General features: G+C 37.3%; 1 protein-coding gene across 6 annotated transcripts in view; it reads right to left on the bottom strand.

Moving 5' to 3' along the window:
- CACNA2D1 (calcium voltage-gated channel auxiliary subunit alpha2delta 1) overlaps positions 1–20,077 on the bottom strand; it is a 1,329,605-nt gene that overhangs the window by 219,602 nt on the left and 1,089,926 nt on the right. For 3 of the 6 annotated variants that reach the window (XM_077264669.1, XM_077264672.1, XM_077264670.1), the window contains exons 16-19: positions 17,979–18,047; positions 13,429–13,503; positions 10,768–10,842; positions 1,016–1,087 (exon numbers count right to left, since the gene is read on the bottom strand). In XM_077264669.1, the coding sequence (XP_077120784.1) occupies positions 1,016–1,087; positions 10,768–10,842; positions 13,429–13,503; positions 17,979–18,047 (291 nt within the window). Of the gene's footprint in view, positions 1–1,015; positions 1,088–4,856; positions 4,947–10,767; positions 10,843–13,428; positions 13,504–17,978; positions 18,048–20,077 lie in introns of those variants that run through there. The other 3 variants (XM_077264671.1, XM_077264674.1, XM_077264675.1) reach the window with 2 other exon arrangements.

Genomic DNA, 20,077 nt, shown 5'->3' with positions numbered 1-20,077 from the left:
AACCTACCAACATCCATTTAACTTAAAGGGAAACTGTCATGTAAAATAACGCTATTAATCTGCAGATATGTGGTAATTTGCAGGTTAATAGCATTCTGACACCTTGTGGCTACCACACTGAGAGCCCCGCTGCTGAGAGAAAATTTACTTTATTTTTTCCTGCAGCATTCGGGATTAAGTAATGGGGTGGTGCCGGCATGGTTTCAGTTACCACTCTGTGTATAGAGAGTGGTGGCTGTAACCACGCCCACAACATTGACTGACAGCCAACTGTAATGGTGAGCTACTGTCAGTTAGTGCCAGTGTGTGGCAGGGTGTGCCAGGGTGCAAAGACGCCATCAAATTCGCTCAAGTCTAGCTGTAAAGCTAGAGTTGAGCGAATTTGATCTCGTCTTTGCATATTCGGCAAGCTATAGCGCTTGCCGAATAAGTTGCGGAGTAAAACCCGGATACATGGAGCGTGTCTGCTGATCAGCTGTTCGGCTCTGCAGCTGCATGTGTTGCGGCTGTGTGACAGGCACAACACATGCTTGGCGAGCCTGTTTGTTGGGCTCTCCATGCATGTGCTGTGACAGTGACATAGCCGTGACACATGTGGCGCCGGACAGCTAATCAGCCGGTGTGCTCCATGTATCCAGGTTCACTTTGCAGCTTATTCGGCAAGCTCTATAGCTTGCTGAATAAGCAGTGACCTGATCAAATTTGCTCAACTCTAGTTACAGCCGCTGCTCTATATCCTCAAAATATTGAGCTTAGTTTAGCCTTTGTTTACATGCACAATATAGTTTTAGACATATTCTAGAACTAGTTTCAGAAGTACCCAGTGAGTTCTTTGATGTTACAATGCATCTGCCTCATTCCAGCAAGGACACCATCATTTTTATGGGGAAAAATAAAGATGCATAATCTTCAAACAGACTCTAATGAAAACCTCAGATTTGAATATTACAATTGCCCTAGGTATAGAACTTCTCACTTTAAAGTAGCTTTAGGATATGATGAAGACAATAAATACCTCTACTTTATGTTCATTTTCAAGCTCAGCATCCAGAAAGTCAAGTGTTACTGGTTCCTGTGATTTTGGATTCTAAGGCAGAGAATAAAAAGTGTAAAATAACAATCTTGCCCGATTAAACTTACCACAATCTACAGTAAAAATACCTAGACTATCCTAAACTATATTTGTAACTTACCCCTTTGGATTTGTTGCGCTAATGAAGCAATAACCATTTTCAGCAAGATATCACATAAATGTATACATGAAAAATATACAATTACACACAGCTAAGATCTATAATACAATTTTCACAAAAAAAAGATATAAAATATGATTCATTCTTTATCTTGGGCAAGCAACCTAACTAAACATAGGTAACAGTGATTATTACACTATACTTTTGGCTATGGAATTAGGCCAAAAATGTTATGCTTGAGATGAGTACATCAGGCAAAATTCTAATTCACCTGTTGCATTGATTTTCCTGGGAAATTTGATTCACCCATCTGGACCTCATCACATCTTCTGATCGCCACCGCTTGCACTGAATTCCCCAGGTCTCTCACAGTGAGCCAGAACTTCCACTTTGATGAGGCTCAAGAGGATTCTGTGCAAGCGCACTGTGTACTTTGACCTTGAGCGTGCAAGTGCAGAACCATTCGGGGTCTCATAAGAGCCGTAAGTCCTAGCGCACTGTGAGAATACTGGGGATTTCGGCCAGGATAAGTGGAATTTCCAGAGAAGTAAGTGGTAAGGTGAGTATAAGGATTTTTTTTTTTTTTTTTTTACTTTCTGATTGCCCTTTACAATTCAGAAAAATGGAAGATAGCACTCACCATCTTGCTGAAGCAGCATGGAAGCAAATTGCAAAGAAATCTGCTTCTTAACAAATTCTGAAATTTGTAAATATCAAGTAGAATTCAATTCCACTCAAATGTATTTGCTCAACTCTAATGTATTCAATATATTCAATATATTTTAAAACTGTATTACTGGCTTATTATATTATTGGAAATAAATTAACACCACATGGAGCTTTTGTATATTACTGTTAAATAAGGCTCCACAATTAGAGATGAGTGAATTTAATTGGGTCAGGGCAAGCTACAGCGCTTCCCGAAAAAAGCTACAGAGGGAACCCGACTTCCTGGAGCGCTCTGGCTGATCAGCTGTCCGATGCCGCAGCTGTGTGACAGTCACAACACATGCATGGAGAGCTTATTTGTTGGGCTCTCCATGCATATGTCGTGATTGTGACACAGCCGCGACACATGCAGCTGCAGTGCCGAACAGCTGATCAGCCAGAGCACTCCTGTACAAAGATGGCAGCGGTCAGTGAATCATTCAGCGGTGTGTTCATGATGGTGTTCCGCTGGTGGTACCACACAAGAGACTGGTACCAACAGCAGCTTCCATATTGAGACACCCATCACTTGGGTGTCCCAATATAGCGGTCGGTGAACTTCCACTAATTGGAATTCTGGGATACGGACACATCTGGATGGAACAGCATGTGAAGACATTACAAGGTAAGTATATATTAAGATTAGGTATTTATCATTTAGAATTGCAAGAGTTTACTATAATTGAGAAAACAGAGTTTTAAGTGTTGTAGTTCAGTTATCCTGCTCTGGTGCCGTATTTTAAATTCTTTTATTTTCATCTATCAGCTAGCATAATAACCCTGGACTAAAAAGTACGAAATTAATTCTAATGTATGGTAAATAAATCCATAGCAAATATTTATCTGGACTTCTGAGACTAATGATTAATTCCTGTTAGTTAATAGCCAATATATCCTTACTAAAAGATGTAATTATCTGGAATATTTGTTCTGGGTTGCTATGCATAATATTTATATTACTCTTTTAAAAATGTACAATATATTTAAATGAATATTTTATAGCAAATCTACATTTCCATTACACCTTTATTTCCATAATATCTCCCATGCTAGGGAACTCTTCAAGCATCACACTAATCTGTTTTTCACTAGTTTTTATCGATAAGTCTAAATAAACTTTAAGAGCAAATGAGATGCCATTTACATTCTGGAATATCCCTTTAATAGTATTATTTGACACAACAATGAAAATTGATTGCATATAGTTAGAAAATGAGAATTGTGCCAATTTAAATGGAAACTATCATCAGAAAATGACCTATAGTATCAATTAGGCTTTCGTTTTACATGTATTTTTAACATTTTGAAGAATTTTCTTTAATGTCACAATCTTTATTTTAAACATTAGTATTCTTGCAATATTCACAGTGGGCATTTGGATTTCTTTACACTCATGCTTCCTGCTCTTCAAGGAAGAGTTTTCAGCAGACCACTTATCATCAGAGACAGGATTACAATGACAGATAACATTTTATAAACAGCTTATAACACACTACTCGGGAACCAAAATATGTAACTTCACAACTCCCACTGCAGTGCAGTGCGACAGATAGGCAGGGACCACAGGAAAGTTCAAAGCAAAGTGACTTTAATGTCCAATGTAACTCACAAATGGAAAAAACAAAAGTTATCCTCCGGATCACAGCGGGGGGCGTTATGACAGTCCGCATCTGAGACCGGTTGCTGTGTGCGACTGCTCCTCTGTGTCACGCTGAAGGATGCCAGGCGTTTTGGCTTCTCTTGGCTCAGTGTTACTTCACACAAGTCAGATCCTGCAGAGCCACCTGCTCTGCAGTTTTCAAACAAAGACTGACACACCCAACCCTTTACTGCAAGGTTTTTAAATGGAATCTGTGACCATGAGCCACTTCTAAGACCTGGCTGGAGAGAGCGAACTGCTCCATTACCATCCTGTAGTTTGCTCCAAAAATAAAAGCCCTTAATGGGTTTTCCTAAACATTGCCTTGGTCAAATAACTTGACTAGGTCCACACTTACTTTTATTTTGCATTGCAATCACAGCTATGCCTGTGACTGCAATGCACTCCAGTGGACTCAATATGCTTCTGTGCGCATCCTGGGGGATACATATCGACCCTCAAATATTATGCCTCTCACTGCCTCACACCCTTCACAATGACTTTTGCCAAGACTTATTTGATTATTCAATACAAGTGATGGGGTCATATTCGATTTATTGTGTCTAATATATATGTGATGTTTCATTAAACAATATGATACTAGAGACTTAAAAAGCCCCCAGGAACCAGTGTGAAAATTGCAACATTTCTGTTTTTTTGCAGATTGCAATATGAAAAAAATTGAAAGAAAACCTAAAAAAAATTTAATATAAAAACCTGATTTAAACAATAGGTCATTTTCTGATCATACCTTACCTTTAAGTCTTATTATGTCTAAGGGCGCAGTTAGAAGGCTGTATAAATGGGACAGAGATCGGAACGCAGCGCATGGACTGGTTGGTAGCGCTCCCGACCTGAGTGTGATAGCTTCATGCATTTGTGGATAGAGAGCAGTAAAACCGGCAAAACAATTACCTATTACTGTTTGAATTGCCTGTGCATTCAAATGGATCCACACTTGTATGCAACAAGGATGGGGTGCTCACCAGAAAAAAACACAGCATTGCAGATTATGCAAAATAAAAAAGAGGTGGCACACAATGAACGGTCCGTTTATTCTGCTCTCCACACTTCTTCCCGACTCCATGTTTTTAAAGATATGAAATAAAAGTCTTTTCACAAGAACAGTGAGTGCCACCTCTTTTTTTTCTTTTTCATGTCTAGATTCATGTATTTCTATGAAGGTGTCACGCTCAGGTTGGGAGAGCCGCTGGCCAGACCATGCACTGCGTTCCAATCTCAGTCCACTTTATACGGCCGTCTGACTGTGCTATTATAATAGGTTATCTTGATGACAATACTGAATAGTTAAATGATCCCTGCATACATTTCTAAAAATAAAAAGTACTTTGCAAGTTATTTACAGAATAAAAGACAATTACTATTTTCAGATTTCGGATCCTCTTCTTATGTCACAAATTAAAAAATATAAGGCCCAAATACAAACATAAATACAAGGCACAAATAATCAAAATGCAAATGAAAAGTCAGTTTCTTACATGCAGTTGATAATGAACAGAAGGACGAACAGCATGCAATGCCAGTGCAGAATAGACATTTTTCCATACCAACCAAAAAAAAAAAGAGCAAAGGAAAGAAAAAAATAATATAATAAGAAATACACTATTTTATATTATTATTTAAGAAAATAAGATAATAATAACAAAGTAATGCATGGTATAAAGTAAAAAATGACCTACTGTGAAAATGTTTTGATGTTTAAATATAGTAACATTATAGTATGAGATACTGAGAACAAATGGTGAAATAAAAAGATAAACATAAAACATTCCATGCAATAAATGATGTAATATTAGGGTGAATTCACATGCCGCAGATTTGTTTGCAAAAATTCTGCCACTGTCCCAGTCATTCAAATGTGTCTTGCAGAACTGTATCCTCTGACTTTAGAATAAAAACCATTGAGATGTGCGAAAAAGATTTACAGTCATCAATTTTTTAAAAAATATCTGCAGATTGTGAATTTACCATAATGATCATGCAATTTATAGCATCATAGCGCAGATATTTACCAAGATAAAAGTTATTGGAGATGAGATAATCGATTTCACAGAACTCTGATCCATTTGCCAGGTCAATAATCAATGATCTCTGGATGGGAGGCCTGAAAATGTTATTTTCTCACAGTATTCCTTTTTAGATTAGCATGGTGGGCGCAACATCATCATTGCAATATGATGCACACACGACATTAAAAGAAGAGCTGTGAATACTAGAATGTGAGAAAATTCACTGTCCTCCCATCCAGCTGTCACATACCGCTAACCTGGCCAATGGACTGGAGTCCTGCAAATCGATCTTCCCATCTCTAGTAGACATATATTGAATAAATATTGTTAAACTATAGAAAATAATTAGAATGATCTTTTTAAACATTATTTGTGGTGATCTAAAGTGAAAATCCCCCCAAAAAGGGTCTTTTCCTAGGGGGCAAGATGAAAAAGAAATGTGCAAATTAAGTGTGTTAGGATGTTTTAAGTTTGGTAGTAGTGCATGGTCACCTTGTTAATATTATACATAGTGATAGATACAAATAATACATGTATAAATACAATTGCTTCATTTATGTATCAAAGTATGTTCAAAGAAGAGAAAACCATACAAGTCTATGGGTGTATGTGAAATATTGGACTGCATTCGGATGGAGACAATGGAGAAGATGGAGAAAAAAAATTCTCCGTCTTCTTCGCACTTGTGATACGATTCTGTCATGTGAGAGAATTGGATCACACTACGATGACACTCAGATCAAACTCGGATCAGAGTTTGACCAGAGTGTCAGTTACATTATTGACCCGATTCTCTCGGATGAGAGAATGAATGAAAGTGTGACCCCGGCATAGCTATCAAAAAGTTGGCTTACAGATCAGTGATAACACATTTTGAAAGTGCTGCTTTTGCTAGGACAGCTGGGTTGTAGTCTAGTGAAAATTCTTTCTGAGACTATTGTTCCTGCTGATAAATAATCAGAAAACTGGGTTGCAGTTCAGTGTTCATATTTTCTAAAACAATTGTTGACCTTTTCTTCATATATTTTTGTCTGTCTTTGTCATTCTGTCAGGACTTCTATCCTCCACCTACTCAAAATGAGATTTTTTTTACAGCAACAGTAAACAGATTACTCTTATGTTAAAGCCCCCATACATTTTAGATAGCTGTCGGCCAAATTATTGTTTGGGCCATCATTTTATATAGAAATGTTTAGTTTGGATGAATGCTTCCGTGTTCTCTACGTCACTGACTGACTCCTTGGGCAGAAGCTTATCTCAATGCAGAACAATAAGATTGTCTGTTGGAAGATGCCAATCATTCTCTCTCCTGGCATAATCTGATGGGGAGAGACAGGAGACCCCCATAAACTCTAGACTGCAGGCCAATACCATCAATGACCGCAGGTCTGGCCACCTTCAGCTTAATGTGTATGAGGGCTTTAACTTTCAGGCCCTTTTCTCAAAATAAAAAGAACAATATTTGAACTTATTTTTTAAATATACTTATGAAATTTAAGATAAATGACTGCCAAAAAAAATAAAAATGTTTTCTTCAAATATGGAAGGAAGTAACCATTTAAACAAAACTTTGATGAGAACATATATATTTTTCATTTGTTACAGTGAGAATTTATTGAATGGGTAAAATGGTAAAATGAATAATCTAATGCAATTTAAGAAATGTTAAGATTGGACAAATCTGTATCCCATAATGGTAAGCCAACCTCAGCATAGGCCTCTGGTTGGACCAACCAGCTGTAAACTATGTGACAAGTCTAGGAGGTAATTTCAGTATCTCTGTACTTCCTCCACAGTGCCAATAAAGCAGTAAATAGTTTCCATTGAAATAAAAGGTTTATGTGAGTTTTTAAATTTCTTACCACTATACCTTCTTGTGCCTGTACAACAATCTAGTAGCACTTTTAAGCAATTTGTGCCAAACACATTTTACTCATATAGCAAAAAGCATGTAGAAAGGCTGGCAAAGGCAGATTTTATTTATAAAGCATTTTGTTAAAGCTAAATATATTTTCAAATACTGTAAAACAACTACTGCATTATGTAAACCAGGATGCATGCTGACGGCCAGTACAGAATACAGCCTTCCAAGTTAGTAATTTCAGCTTTTCACTGACATTTATTACCTGATAACCAGGCTTTCTTTTCCTCAAATTTATCAAAGGGATACCTAAGCCTATAGACTGAAGTAGTAAACAAAGTTGATTTCCTCCATACATCCTAAATAGTGTATATAATTGCTTCACAAAACAAAAAAAAAAACAGCTTGCACAGAATGTAAACCAACTGCCTAGAATTTATATTGGCATGGGTTTTACGCTCCATTCACAATTTCAAAGACTACATCATCGATTCAAATTTTATGAAATTAGAAAGAACAATGCAATATATGGGAGAGGTATATATCTAGTAGAATACAAAAGAGGAGAACCCCACTAGGTATCCCTCACTAACAGGTCATAACACTTAGCTTTTAATTAATATTGAAATAAATGAGGCTATAAGGAGTGAATGATTAAAAAAGTATGTCTCTAATTTCCTAGTATTGCACATATTAGTTGAGTCACTGCTTCTGATTATCAATCGGTAGAATCCCATGGTGCCACCATTAGTAAGCAAAACAGGGATTTCAAATTAAAATATTAAACCCCCCAACATGTTTCACTGTATACACGGCGTCTTTAGAATAAGGGACATAAGCAATAATGCTTATTAAAATATTAAGTCCCCCGAACATGTTTCATCATATACACGGCATCATCAGGGGAAGGGACACAAGCAATGTTTATTGCTTATGTCCCTTCTCCTGATGACACCATGTATACGGTGAGACATGTTGGGGAGACTTAATGCTATAAATTGTTTGCCTCGTTTGTTGGCTTACTATTGATGGCACCATGAGGTGCTAACAATTGACAATCAGAAGCAACGGCTCAACTAATATGTGCAATACTAGCAAATTACTCCTTATACCCTCATTTATTTAGATATTAAAGGGACTCTGTCACCTGTATTTGGTGGGCTATGTAAATGCCCTGTGTCCGGTCCGATGGGCAGTGTTTCCTCTTCTTGAATTTCAGTAGGTTTCCTCCATAGTTCACGTGTGCGCAATACAATCTTGCCTTGCGCACGCGCAGTATGCTTTGCCCAACTGCGGGCAAAGCAGAAAAGCATTAGTGTGCATGCGCCACCGCACTATGTCCTGGAACACAGCGAAATACTTCCGGGACATAGTGCGCTGGCACATGCACACTAATGCTTTTCGAATTTGCCCGCAGTTGGGCAAAGCATACTGCGTGTGCGCAAGGCAAGATTGCATTGCGCACGCATGAACTACGGAGGAAACCTACTGAAATTGAAGAAAATATTGCAGCCAGCGGGAAAGGAAGGGGTGAATGAAAGAAGAGGAAACTCCGCCCATCGGACTGGACACAGGTCATTTACATAGCCCGCCAAATTCAGGTGACAGAGTCCCTTTAATTAAAAGCTAAGTTTTATGGCCTTTTTGTGAGGGATACCTAGCAAGGTTCTCCCATTTTATATTCTATGAAATTACCGTAGTTACAATTTAAGGGCCTGGTTTATCAAACCTTTTCTGTCAGTATTTTGGCCTTAAAAACTTTGAAAATTCAACTTTTTGGAGCTCTGACAAATAGGACGAGAGCGTGGCATCCACCGCTCATCAAATTCATGATGAGCAGCTGTATTCGCTACATCACTCATCTTACTCCAGAATAGACTGTAGTAGGATATGTGATGAGGTGAACACAGAGGTGTACGCCACTCTTCACACGACTCATGAAGAGTCGCATGGTTGACTCCAAAACATTTCCTCATCAAGACCGGAGTGAACAACTCCAGTGTTGGTGAATTGGGTTCTATATCTTTATTTGAGGCAGGCTTCTTAGATTGCCTCACTAAGGCTCATGTCAGTGATGCCAGTCTCTGTTCAGTGGAGTAGAAAATGTCAGTGCTCTGTATACAGTATAATATATATTCCTGCACACAGACTGCAGGCAAAATTGTATTCATTTTTTGAATGTAGTAATTAAGATCCTTCCTAACACTGTCCATAACATTGGCATTGTGATTAAAATAATATTATTAAATAAAACATAAAAAGATATGCTTTTGCTTAATTATTGTTGTCTGGCAAAATTGCTTTGTATAGTGCCAGCAAGTCAAGATGCCAAGACCCTAAGCCAAATTACAACGCGGCTCTGTGTCTTACAACATTTCAGAGTTTACTGAAACCGTTATACCTTCAAATATACATTTAAGGAGAAATCAGACCTTTTATCACATTCTACAAGGACTTCTAACAGGAATTGCGAGAAAATATTTTTTGGGGGCGCTAAAAGATTGTGTGAAATAGCCTTAACTCTGACAGAAATAATGACTGTGTAACTTTGTACTTGCTAATGTTTAACCGGATTCTACTGTTTTAATTTCCATGTGTTTTACTTACTAAACCAACAACAAAACCCACCATGGATTGGGCAGCAGGTATCAGCTGTCAGGCTCACTTTAAGAAATCACCATAATAGCAACTTAACTAACTTTACATATTAATGTGCAATTATATGTTGCTCATCATTTTAAGAACTTATAGCAACTCTATGAAAAAAAACATAAGTAAATATATTCTTTATACTTTGCCAACAAGGATAGGTATTCAAAGGAATAACTTTATTTCACACAATGCCTATAAAAGTGGGATCTTTATTCTATATTGTAATTTTCTATATTGTATTGCAAGATTTCTATGGATTCCTTTTTTATGCAAGCACTGCATGGGCTTACTAATAAGAAGGTAACTTTAGAAAGATGATAGAAAGATTACAGAAAACTATGAAGAATAGATGAATGTATGTTGGTAATCTTAATTAATGCTATGATTTCAAGTGACAAAACTTCCAGTGGTCCGACACAACTTTTTATAAATAAAGTTTGCTTAAGTTTATGTCCTGTTGTTTTAATACTATTATTGATTGTATTATTATTATTATTATTATTATTATTATACATCTGGTTAGTTTGCTATTTTGAGTATGTTTTCAGCAACTCTAGGCTGCGTAACTCTAATTACATGAAAATATGTAGTATGGATAAAGTTTAATTTTTTGTGTTAATTCTTAATCATAGTCGAATAATATATTTCCACAGCAAAGGTTTAATTTACCATATACTTTTATACCTTTGGTTGAAGATTTGGATGAAGCAGGACATAACCATTAGGGTCAAGAGCAAAATAATATCCATTAGGACATAACTGTAGAAAAATATATAGAATTAGAAATTTAAAATTAATTTCAGCAAGCCACATGTTTTGGTATTTTTGCAACAATATAAATAATTTGTTTCAATGTAAATAAAAATAGCTTTGGTATACTGATCAGCAGGGGTGTATCTACAACAGGTGCAATCGCACCCGGGCCCTGGAGCCTAGGGGGCCCTAAAAGTCCCTTTGGCCTATAGAAAAAGACTATTGCTATTAAAAATTTAAAATATTTGGGGGCCTCGTTGGAGCTTTTGCATAAGGGGCCCATGAGTTTCAAGTTACGCCACTGCTGATCAGGCATAAGAAGACTATAACTGAAGAAATATTGATTATTTCATCACAATGGAACCTGGTCCATCATATCATTAATAAGTGATGCTAGAAAAATAATGCAAATGATTTCCAAAATTACCCAATATTTTTATGTAAATTTAAATTGGGGAATAAAGCAAAATGTCAATAAAGAGTTTGTCTACCTGTGGGGCCATTATCTTTCTTACTTAAAGAAGCACTGCCAAAAAAATTTCATCTTCTTAGTATATTGCAGTAATCATAAATTATAGCACAGTTTACTTACAATTGCTCATTTTCCACTTTTACCCAGTTAATTCTTCTCTTTTCCATTAGGTCTATGACATCACATGATTAAAAACAGATCAGTTGAATCCTTCTAGTTCTAAGTAGAAACAGGAGGTCTCTTTTCCCTGGATTAGTCATCACTTCAAAAGTCATGGCAAGGGGGGGAGCAGAGCAGCTGGGACAGAGGTGAAGAGAGGGATGACTCATACAGGGTAAAGAGATTTCCTGTAAGAGAAGGAGATTTAGAATAATTAACTGGGTAAACAGGCAAAATGAGCATTTGTAAGTACACAGTGCTATATAATATAATAACTGCAAATATGTCCATGGGAGTGCTTCTTTAAATACATGTAATTGGGGCTGAAAAGAATTTTTGCCATTTGGGTTTCATTAAATTTTTTTGCACAATTTGCCTTTTATAGCTTCTGTACTGCACTGTCTATTTCTAGGTGGAAAATAAGCTAACTGAAAATCTGTCAGTCGGGCTGCTATGATGTCCTATTGGGGAATTTTAAAGTCTTTTTATTTGTTTTTTTTTCCTGAACCCCTCTTATCTGATTTATGACTAAAAGCCCAATCAATTTTGAATGTGCAGAGAAACAAAACCTGTAAACACTACACAGTGCAAAATGTTTAATGAAACCTAATTGCAAAAATTATTTTTTTAGTTTCAAATATATTAATTTAATTAAAAAAATGTCCCCAAAGATGGACAACCCCTTTAAAGAACATTTGAATATTGCGTTGGGAATGGATATAATTCATGCAAAAAATGAGCCTCCTAACACTTAAACATAATTTAAAAACACATGGTGATTAAAGTGTTTATGCTCTAAATATATTGCAAAAAGAGAAAAGACAAGGCGCCCCCAATGTGTCACACTGTTTAAAAAACACACATACAGTCCTTTGTAGGGAATGTGCTCACCTATTGGTGTTGTGAACCTGGGTCACAACTCCCAAGAAGGCATAATCGTAGCAGCAGGTCTCCACAAGAATCCAAAGGGATGCTGTAGGTAATAGTCTTAGGCAAACTGAAGACCGCGCACACGAGGTAGATTTAAGGTGGTTTATTGAAGCCTACGCGTTTCAAGAGCTATCTTGCTCTCTTCTTCAGGGCATTATATGCCCTGAAGAAGAGAGCAAGATAGCTCTTGAAACGCGTAGGCTTCAATAAACCACCTTAAATCTACCTCGTGTGCGCGGTCTTCAGTTTGCCTAAGACTAAATATATTGCAATCATCATATTACATAGCACTGTGTACTTACAATTGTTCATTTTGCCCTTCTACCCAGCTAATTCTTCTCTTTTCTTTTCTCTATGTAGAAACAGAAAGTCTCTTTTCTCTGCATGAATCATTCTCCTCTTTAACTCCTGACCCAGCTGCTCCCGCCTCACCCCATCACAGACTTTTGAAGTGATGACTCATGCAGGGAAAATAGACTTCCTGTTTCTACAGGGAGCTTACAAGTAGTCAGCTAGTCTGTGTTTAATTACTTAATGTCATACACCAAATAGAAAAGAAAAGAATTAGCAGGGTAGAAAGGCAAAATGAGCAATTGTAAGTACACAGCATCATATAATATGATGAATGCAATATATTAAGAGGATAAAAACTTTTATGGAAGTGATTCTTTAATACACTATTTTCTTCTTCAATATGCACAACTTTAAAAAGAAGAGTGCATACAAATGAGCAAAAATCATAGTATAAAATAATGTATATATGATTGAGGTCATGTACAGTATACTATAGACATAAGTTTATTTATTTAGTCATCAATACAATGAGCAAAAAAGAAATGGACATGAAAAATGGATAAAAACATATGATGCCTATTAAAATCTATCTTCTCGGTCATATCTGACAGCACATGAGACATATATAAATAAAATAATGAACCTAGTGCTTGATAGATTAAAAAAAATACCTAATATAAAAGAGTATCACACGGTATATTATAAAAAATGAAATGAGAGATGTACAATAAACTTACTGTGAATCTGGGAGTAAGCCTTTTAATGTCTTTCAAAGAAACATCTACGCCCATGACACCAAGTATTAATTGGTTCTAAAAATATAAGGCACAATAGAGTCAACAAAACAGTTCACTCCACATGATAAAATACTAGCTGTGAATTGATTGATGGCCATAAACTAGGAAATAACAGAATATTCCTGCATTATAATATCAGAAAAAGGTTACATAATTCCTATGGTTCATCATAAATGATGTAAGTAGCTGAACGCAGGGTACGTTAATATACTTCCTACATAAATAAGGCTTATTGATTGTATTTTCCCCCAGACTTCAATTAAACATTGGAGTTTTCTTTTAGTCCCATGGAACCAATAAAGAATATCTAATGTGTGTGGCCAAGTTTACATTACACTGACTTTTGTCAGGAAGCCCAGAGTGAGTTTCCCTTCTGAGATTAGAAAGTCTAATAAAACAAATGCTTTAATAATGATTCTAAGATTTATACTGTGGGTAGTTTAAAAGCACCATCAATAACCACTAGAAATCAACAAGGAGGTTTCACAAGCTAGATTTCAGTTTACCGTACAGAAACATTGCGTGCCATGATGAAAATGACTGAACCTCCCTGTCAAAAGGACAACATCTCATGTCTATGTCCACACAGGTTTATTTTTATAAAGCAGGAGCAAGAGGAGAGAACTAGAAACAGATGACTAGCGCATATGAATGCATAACAGAACCAAAAAAACATATTTTAAGATTCTTATAAAAGTCACCATCGGGAGGTTTACAGTCACCAAGCTAATTACATTGTTGGGTTTTTGCTTAATGCACCAATCCTCTGAATACTTCTCCACTTAGCACCACCACCATGGGAAAGACTGATGTTTGCTCAGAGCCGCTGATAACCGTGACATAGCAGTGCAAAATAGACATTAATCAGTCCATGGCAGTGGCACTAGGCTCAAATAATATAGGCAGAATCAATATTCCAGCTAGGAAATGGCCTACCTTCAGTACACTTACAGCCAAATTTATGTAAGGAATCAAAGTTCACTTTTCTCTGCTATGAAATATCCATTTGTGGCCAGGTTGGAATGCTTGAACTTGACTTTTATTAAACTATACAACCGCATGATTATTTTGCTCATACTGAATGTGGAGGGAGGGGATGAAAAATGTGGTAAGTTTGATCTAAGAAGGGTGTAAGTTGGGAAATTCAGGATGCATGTACTCTGCTTTTAAGGGAGGGGCAACAAGGACTTGGTGTGCTTAAGTTTAGGCTGTCCTTATACCAGGTTCTAGATGTCACCGCTATGGTGTGAGAGTTTCCTGTCCCATACGTAGCCCAAAAAGCTACTCTGAAATGTGAAGTTCCTCAAATCAGATGAGCTTAGTTTCTGGCCGACTATATGCTCATTGAGCACTGGATGGGCCCAATAAATAGCTTATGAGCTTGAACCCAGAATGGAGTATGGGCTCATGGACTTTCCACTAAGCCCATACAACACACTGAGTGGTTCTGTCTAACAAGTTGCAAATTTCAGAGTGACTTTTTGAGTGATTGGTGGGGGACTAACAATCTGCAGTACATGTTAATAGTACATGTAATTGGAAACAAAACTGAAATGATAAGCACTTTTTATACCTCCTTTGCAGAGGAAACGAAACAATGGCCAAGATGCTCCTGCACTATAATATATGCCTGACTTAATTACCCTGCCACAACTACATATTTTGGCTGGATATGCGGCTAGTAATTTAAGATATTGTCTTTAATGTTTACGGTACTGTAAATAATTACCAAAATATTTAGTTGTGTGTTGTGGTGTGATTTGTGTAGATCAGATGCCGTAGGTACCATTCATGCTATGAATGAACAGTTTACTATTCCAGGGAAGGTTTTAATCAAACACACTTTGTGTTGCATGCCCCTTTACATAAAAATATGGTTTATTGTAGTTTTATGATCATCATTCATCTTATAATTGCTGGGTGTTCACCCGCTACAGCAATGTTTCCCATTGTGGCCTAATATCAATCACTCTGCATCTTCATCAAAGTTTGTGTTATGCCATATAGACTACCCAAGGCAAGACTAGCAAAAATACTGTAAAGCATGAGAAAGCTAGCCTCTGTGCAACTTTAAGTATTCCTCAAAAAGTGGTTATCTTGGATAACAATTTAATGTTGCATAGGCTTGTGAATGATGAAAACAACAAGCACAACAATACTCACCTTATCCAGCTCAACCAATGTCTCTGCCGTTTCTCAGGTCTTTGTTGACTGGTTGCAAAAGTGATGTTATGACTACAGTGTGCGTGACCTCTACATCAAATCTCTTGGCTTACAGACTTGCACTATCTACATTTGTATCACTGATGAGCCCAGTGATTGTCAGTAGTGGTAACATACAAATAGCCTCTTCAGAGAAAAAGAGGACTTCAACTCCTGTTGGAAGTAGCGATCCTACAAGTCACAATCAATCCTTTAACGACTTGTGCAATGTGACTTAGGATAAAAGCCAAATCAGTATCTCAATTCGCAGACATGGTGTTTCGGGCTGTTGGCTCTCGTCAGTGCGAAGCATGAGAACTAATTTGGCTAGGTGAGAGCCTCTGGACTGGGGTCTTAGGGGTATCGTTTCTCCTTGTGGAGAGTGACATACCAGCTCTGGCTTGTCAAGGTAAGGAAGCTTATTCACCGTGCAATGCTCCTCTGGGAAATTTAATATGCAAATTGCCTCTTCAGAGAAAAAGAGGACTTAAACTCTATAGCGCCACCTGTTGGAAGTAGCGATCCTACAAGTCACAATCAACCCTTTAACGAGTCATGCAATATGACTTAGGATAAAAGCCAAATCAGTATCTCAATGGCAGAGAGGCATTACTGGACCAAGGAAAGGTGAGAATTGTTGTAACTGGTATTTTGACCATCTGTAAACTTATGTACCAATAAAAATCAAAGCTCCAATGACACATTTTTTATGTTGATGAATATTTTAAATATTACACAGTACATAAAAGAGAAAAAACAGACCAGGCCTATATGTACAGGGATCACCACACCAAAACCAATAATGCAAATGTAGGACACAACTTTATTTAGAAAACAACAATACAAATAGCAAACCACATATAAATCTAAAAACATTTAAAAAGGCATGTTTTTGCCATGTGTACAAACCCACAATAGGGTATGTAGCCCGCACAGAACTCACAATATAAGCACATATACAGCGGCTATCCCAATGTGACCATTCCTGTATAGACAGCACAGAACTCACAATATAAGCACATATACAGTGGCTATCTCAATGTGACCAATCCTGTATAGACAGCATATCCCGGTATTGTGAGCAACCAAGTTACACAAAAAATATATATATACGTACACAGAAATATGTGCATATACATGTATAAGGCTATCTGGTGCAGGGACGCTGAGGAAAAAAATGTGGCCCAGCAATAAGCAAGGAATATAGAATATAGCCACCTGTTCGCTAGTAACCATATAGTTACCAGTGATGTTAAAGTCTGAGATATTCAAGTGAAGTGTGCCACTAGGCAGAGTCCAGATGCGGGCTACACAACAACCCAACGCGTGTCGCCACCAGCCGGTGGCTTCGTCAGGGGTTTATTTTAAATATTACTACATGGCCAGAATATGTGGACACTCAATCACTGTATATCTTATGAGATGGCCTTGTCATGAGCCTTAGGATAAGAAATCAAACCAGAAACTCCATTTGCATATGCTTGCTTTGAAGCATTTGCCCTTTATCAGGGTAAAGCAGTAGATCTGATTTGGCTAGGTGAGAAGCTTCTGTAGTCTAACTGGTAAAGTTCATCATTCTAGAGAGTGCATGGAAATGCTTATGTTTTACATGTACTAGCCTTTATATTACCCCTCTGAAAATTCAACAATGTTTAATATGTAATGATGAAATATAAGAACCAACAATAAAGCGTTCCTAAATGGGCCTTTCAAGTAGCAGACATAATAATTTGTCAGCTCCATCACTTCTCAGAATGTACTGTATAATGTAGGTGTCCTCCAAGCTGTAAATACAGTCCTGGCAATTCTTGTGTAATAAAAAGGAATGGATGTCTGTTAGCAGAGATGAGCTTAAATACTTATCATTATAAATGACACCTCCCTGGAGTGCAATAATATTGGCAGGTCATAAAGAAAGCACACTTTTTCTGCATGGAAATCCTGTATGTTCAAGGATATATGTAATCCAAAAAGGAAATTAAGAACATATTTTTTGTAGACTTGGCACATTTCACCTTCTTTTTATCATAGAAAATAAATTACAGTCATCAGCACTAAGCACCTATTTAAGGAGGTCAATGATGGTGTGGTAAGTCTATAATTAGCCTGTTTCCCCTGAGACTGATTTGTTACCAAAGGGTAAATTGCAATGTTGTATAATTGCAAAATTGCCAGCTTCTATAATAACAAATAGTAATTGGTGTTTTAACACCTAGCTCCTGAGGGTCAATACTTAAGCTAATAAAGTGGTACCTTGAATCAACAAGACATTGATTTGTGAAACTTACTTTATTTTCTTTTCTGTCTCCTGTCACATTAAACACAGGCAAGGTACCGGTGATAACAAGGCCTAATTCCTGCAATTATAAAGAAAAATCAAGGTTATAAATCCTTTTCTTACATATTTTATAGATTACCAATATTCACTATTTAAGTTGTCTTTAACCTTATGGTCTGTATTATTTTTTAAGGCAGTAAATGCAGTATTATCTTCTGAAAAGTTACAGAAAGCATCAATCATGTTGGCTTAGTAAAATAACATACACAGGTTGTATACCCATTCTGCAGTTTATACACTGATAGGTTAGATGTTCTCATACACATGATAAACTTTAATTTTGGAGAATATTGGAAATATAGAAACTAGCCAGGAACAAAATGTCCAACATGTCCTTTGTCCTCAATAAATTAATTGTTAGTGCTACAAGATTGTAGTAAAAATCATAAATTTACATTGACATCTAAAGGATTTTAGTGCAAAGAAACATTTGGTTGCTGACACACAGATTGGAAAAAAGTTGGTAAATCTGCGCGGCTGGTTTTCAATCCACAATAAATATTGAATATGTGGTATCAGAGTGTTTATGTGTTTTTATTCTCAACGTGTTTGAAGTTTACAAACCTCTTCTTCAGGAGAACCACAACAGTCAAAGGGCAAAGTTTACACATTGAGAAAAAAAATGCCAAGACACACTGATATCGCATATTGGAGATTTATAGTGGATACAGAACCAGCAGCACAGATTTACAAACTTTTTTTCCACTATTTGAATACCACGTTTGATCTTCCAACTAGTTGGGGTCACAGCTGCTTGAACAAATCCTTTCCAAAGCATAAACTGTGTTGTGGGTTATACAACTTCACAAGTTGATCAGTTACCCTATCTTTTCATCAAATAATGGTTTGTTCAATATGACTCTATTGCACTTATATTGTCCCCTTGTCTCTCTAATAGTGAGATTGGAATCACATATTGCTCACAGAATATGTAATGGGCAGGGTAACATAGTAACATAGTAACATAGTTATTAAGGTTGAAGGAAGACTTTAAGTCCATCAAGTTCAACCCATAGCCTAACTTAACATGCCCTAACATGTTGATCCAGAGGAAGGCAAAAAAACACCCATGTGGCAAACAGTAAGCTTCACATTGGGGAAAAAAATTCCTTCCCAACACCACATCAGCAATTAGACTAGTTCCCTGGATCAACGCAATATCAAGGAAACTAGTGTATATAACCTGTAACATTATACTTTTCAAGAAAGGTATCCAGCCCCCTCTTAAGTTTTAGTAGGGAATCACTCATTACAACATTATATGGCAGAGAGTTCCATAGTCTCACTGCTCTTACAGTAAAGAATCCGCGTCTGTTATTTTGCTTAAACCTTCTTTCCTCCAGACGTAGAGGATGCCCCCTTGTCCCTGTCTCAGGTCTATGAGTAAAAAGGTCATTAGAAAGGTCTTCGTACTGTCCCCTTATATATTTATACATTAAATTAAGATGACCCCTTAGCCTTTGTTTTTCCAAACTAAATAACCCCAAGTGTAATAACCTTGGTATTGCAGACCCCCCAGTCCTCTAATAATCTTGGTCACTCTTCTCTGTACCCGCTCTAGTTCAGCTATGTCTTTCTTATACACCGGAGACCAGAACTGTACACAGTATTCTAAGTGTTGTCACACTAGTGACTTGTATAGAGGTAAAATTATGTTCTCCTCATGAGCATCTATGCCTCTTTTGGTGGTGGAACCAATGTGCTGTGGACCAATGAGAGAATGGAGGGGCATGATTAAGCAAACACCTGACTCTTCGCTAAAGCCCCAGATTTGGGGGTTAGACTTCGCTCCAGATTCATGCCAGGTGCTACTCCAGGATGGACCTTGGATGCACAGCAGCTGACCCCCAAAGGGTGAGGAAGCTGTAACAGCATTTAGAAGCAAGTATGCAGGTAGTGGTGGACATGGCTGGTATGCAGGCATGTAAGTACTGGTAGGCACAGTTGATATGCAGGCAGGTGCTGTTGGGCAAGACTGATATGCAGCAGGCAGGTGCTGGCGGGCATGGCTGGAATGCAGGCAGGTGCTGGCTGGGCATGGCTAATGTA

This window comes from Ranitomeya variabilis, chromosome 5 (assembly GCF_051348905.1).
Source record: "Ranitomeya variabilis isolate aRanVar5 chromosome 5, aRanVar5.hap1, whole genome shotgun sequence".
NCBI classification, from domain to species: Eukaryota; Metazoa; Chordata; class Amphibia; order Anura; family Dendrobatidae; genus Ranitomeya; species Ranitomeya variabilis.
The sequence above is the reverse complement of the archived record's forward strand: the minus strand, read 5'-3'. Positions and strand labels throughout refer to the sequence as shown.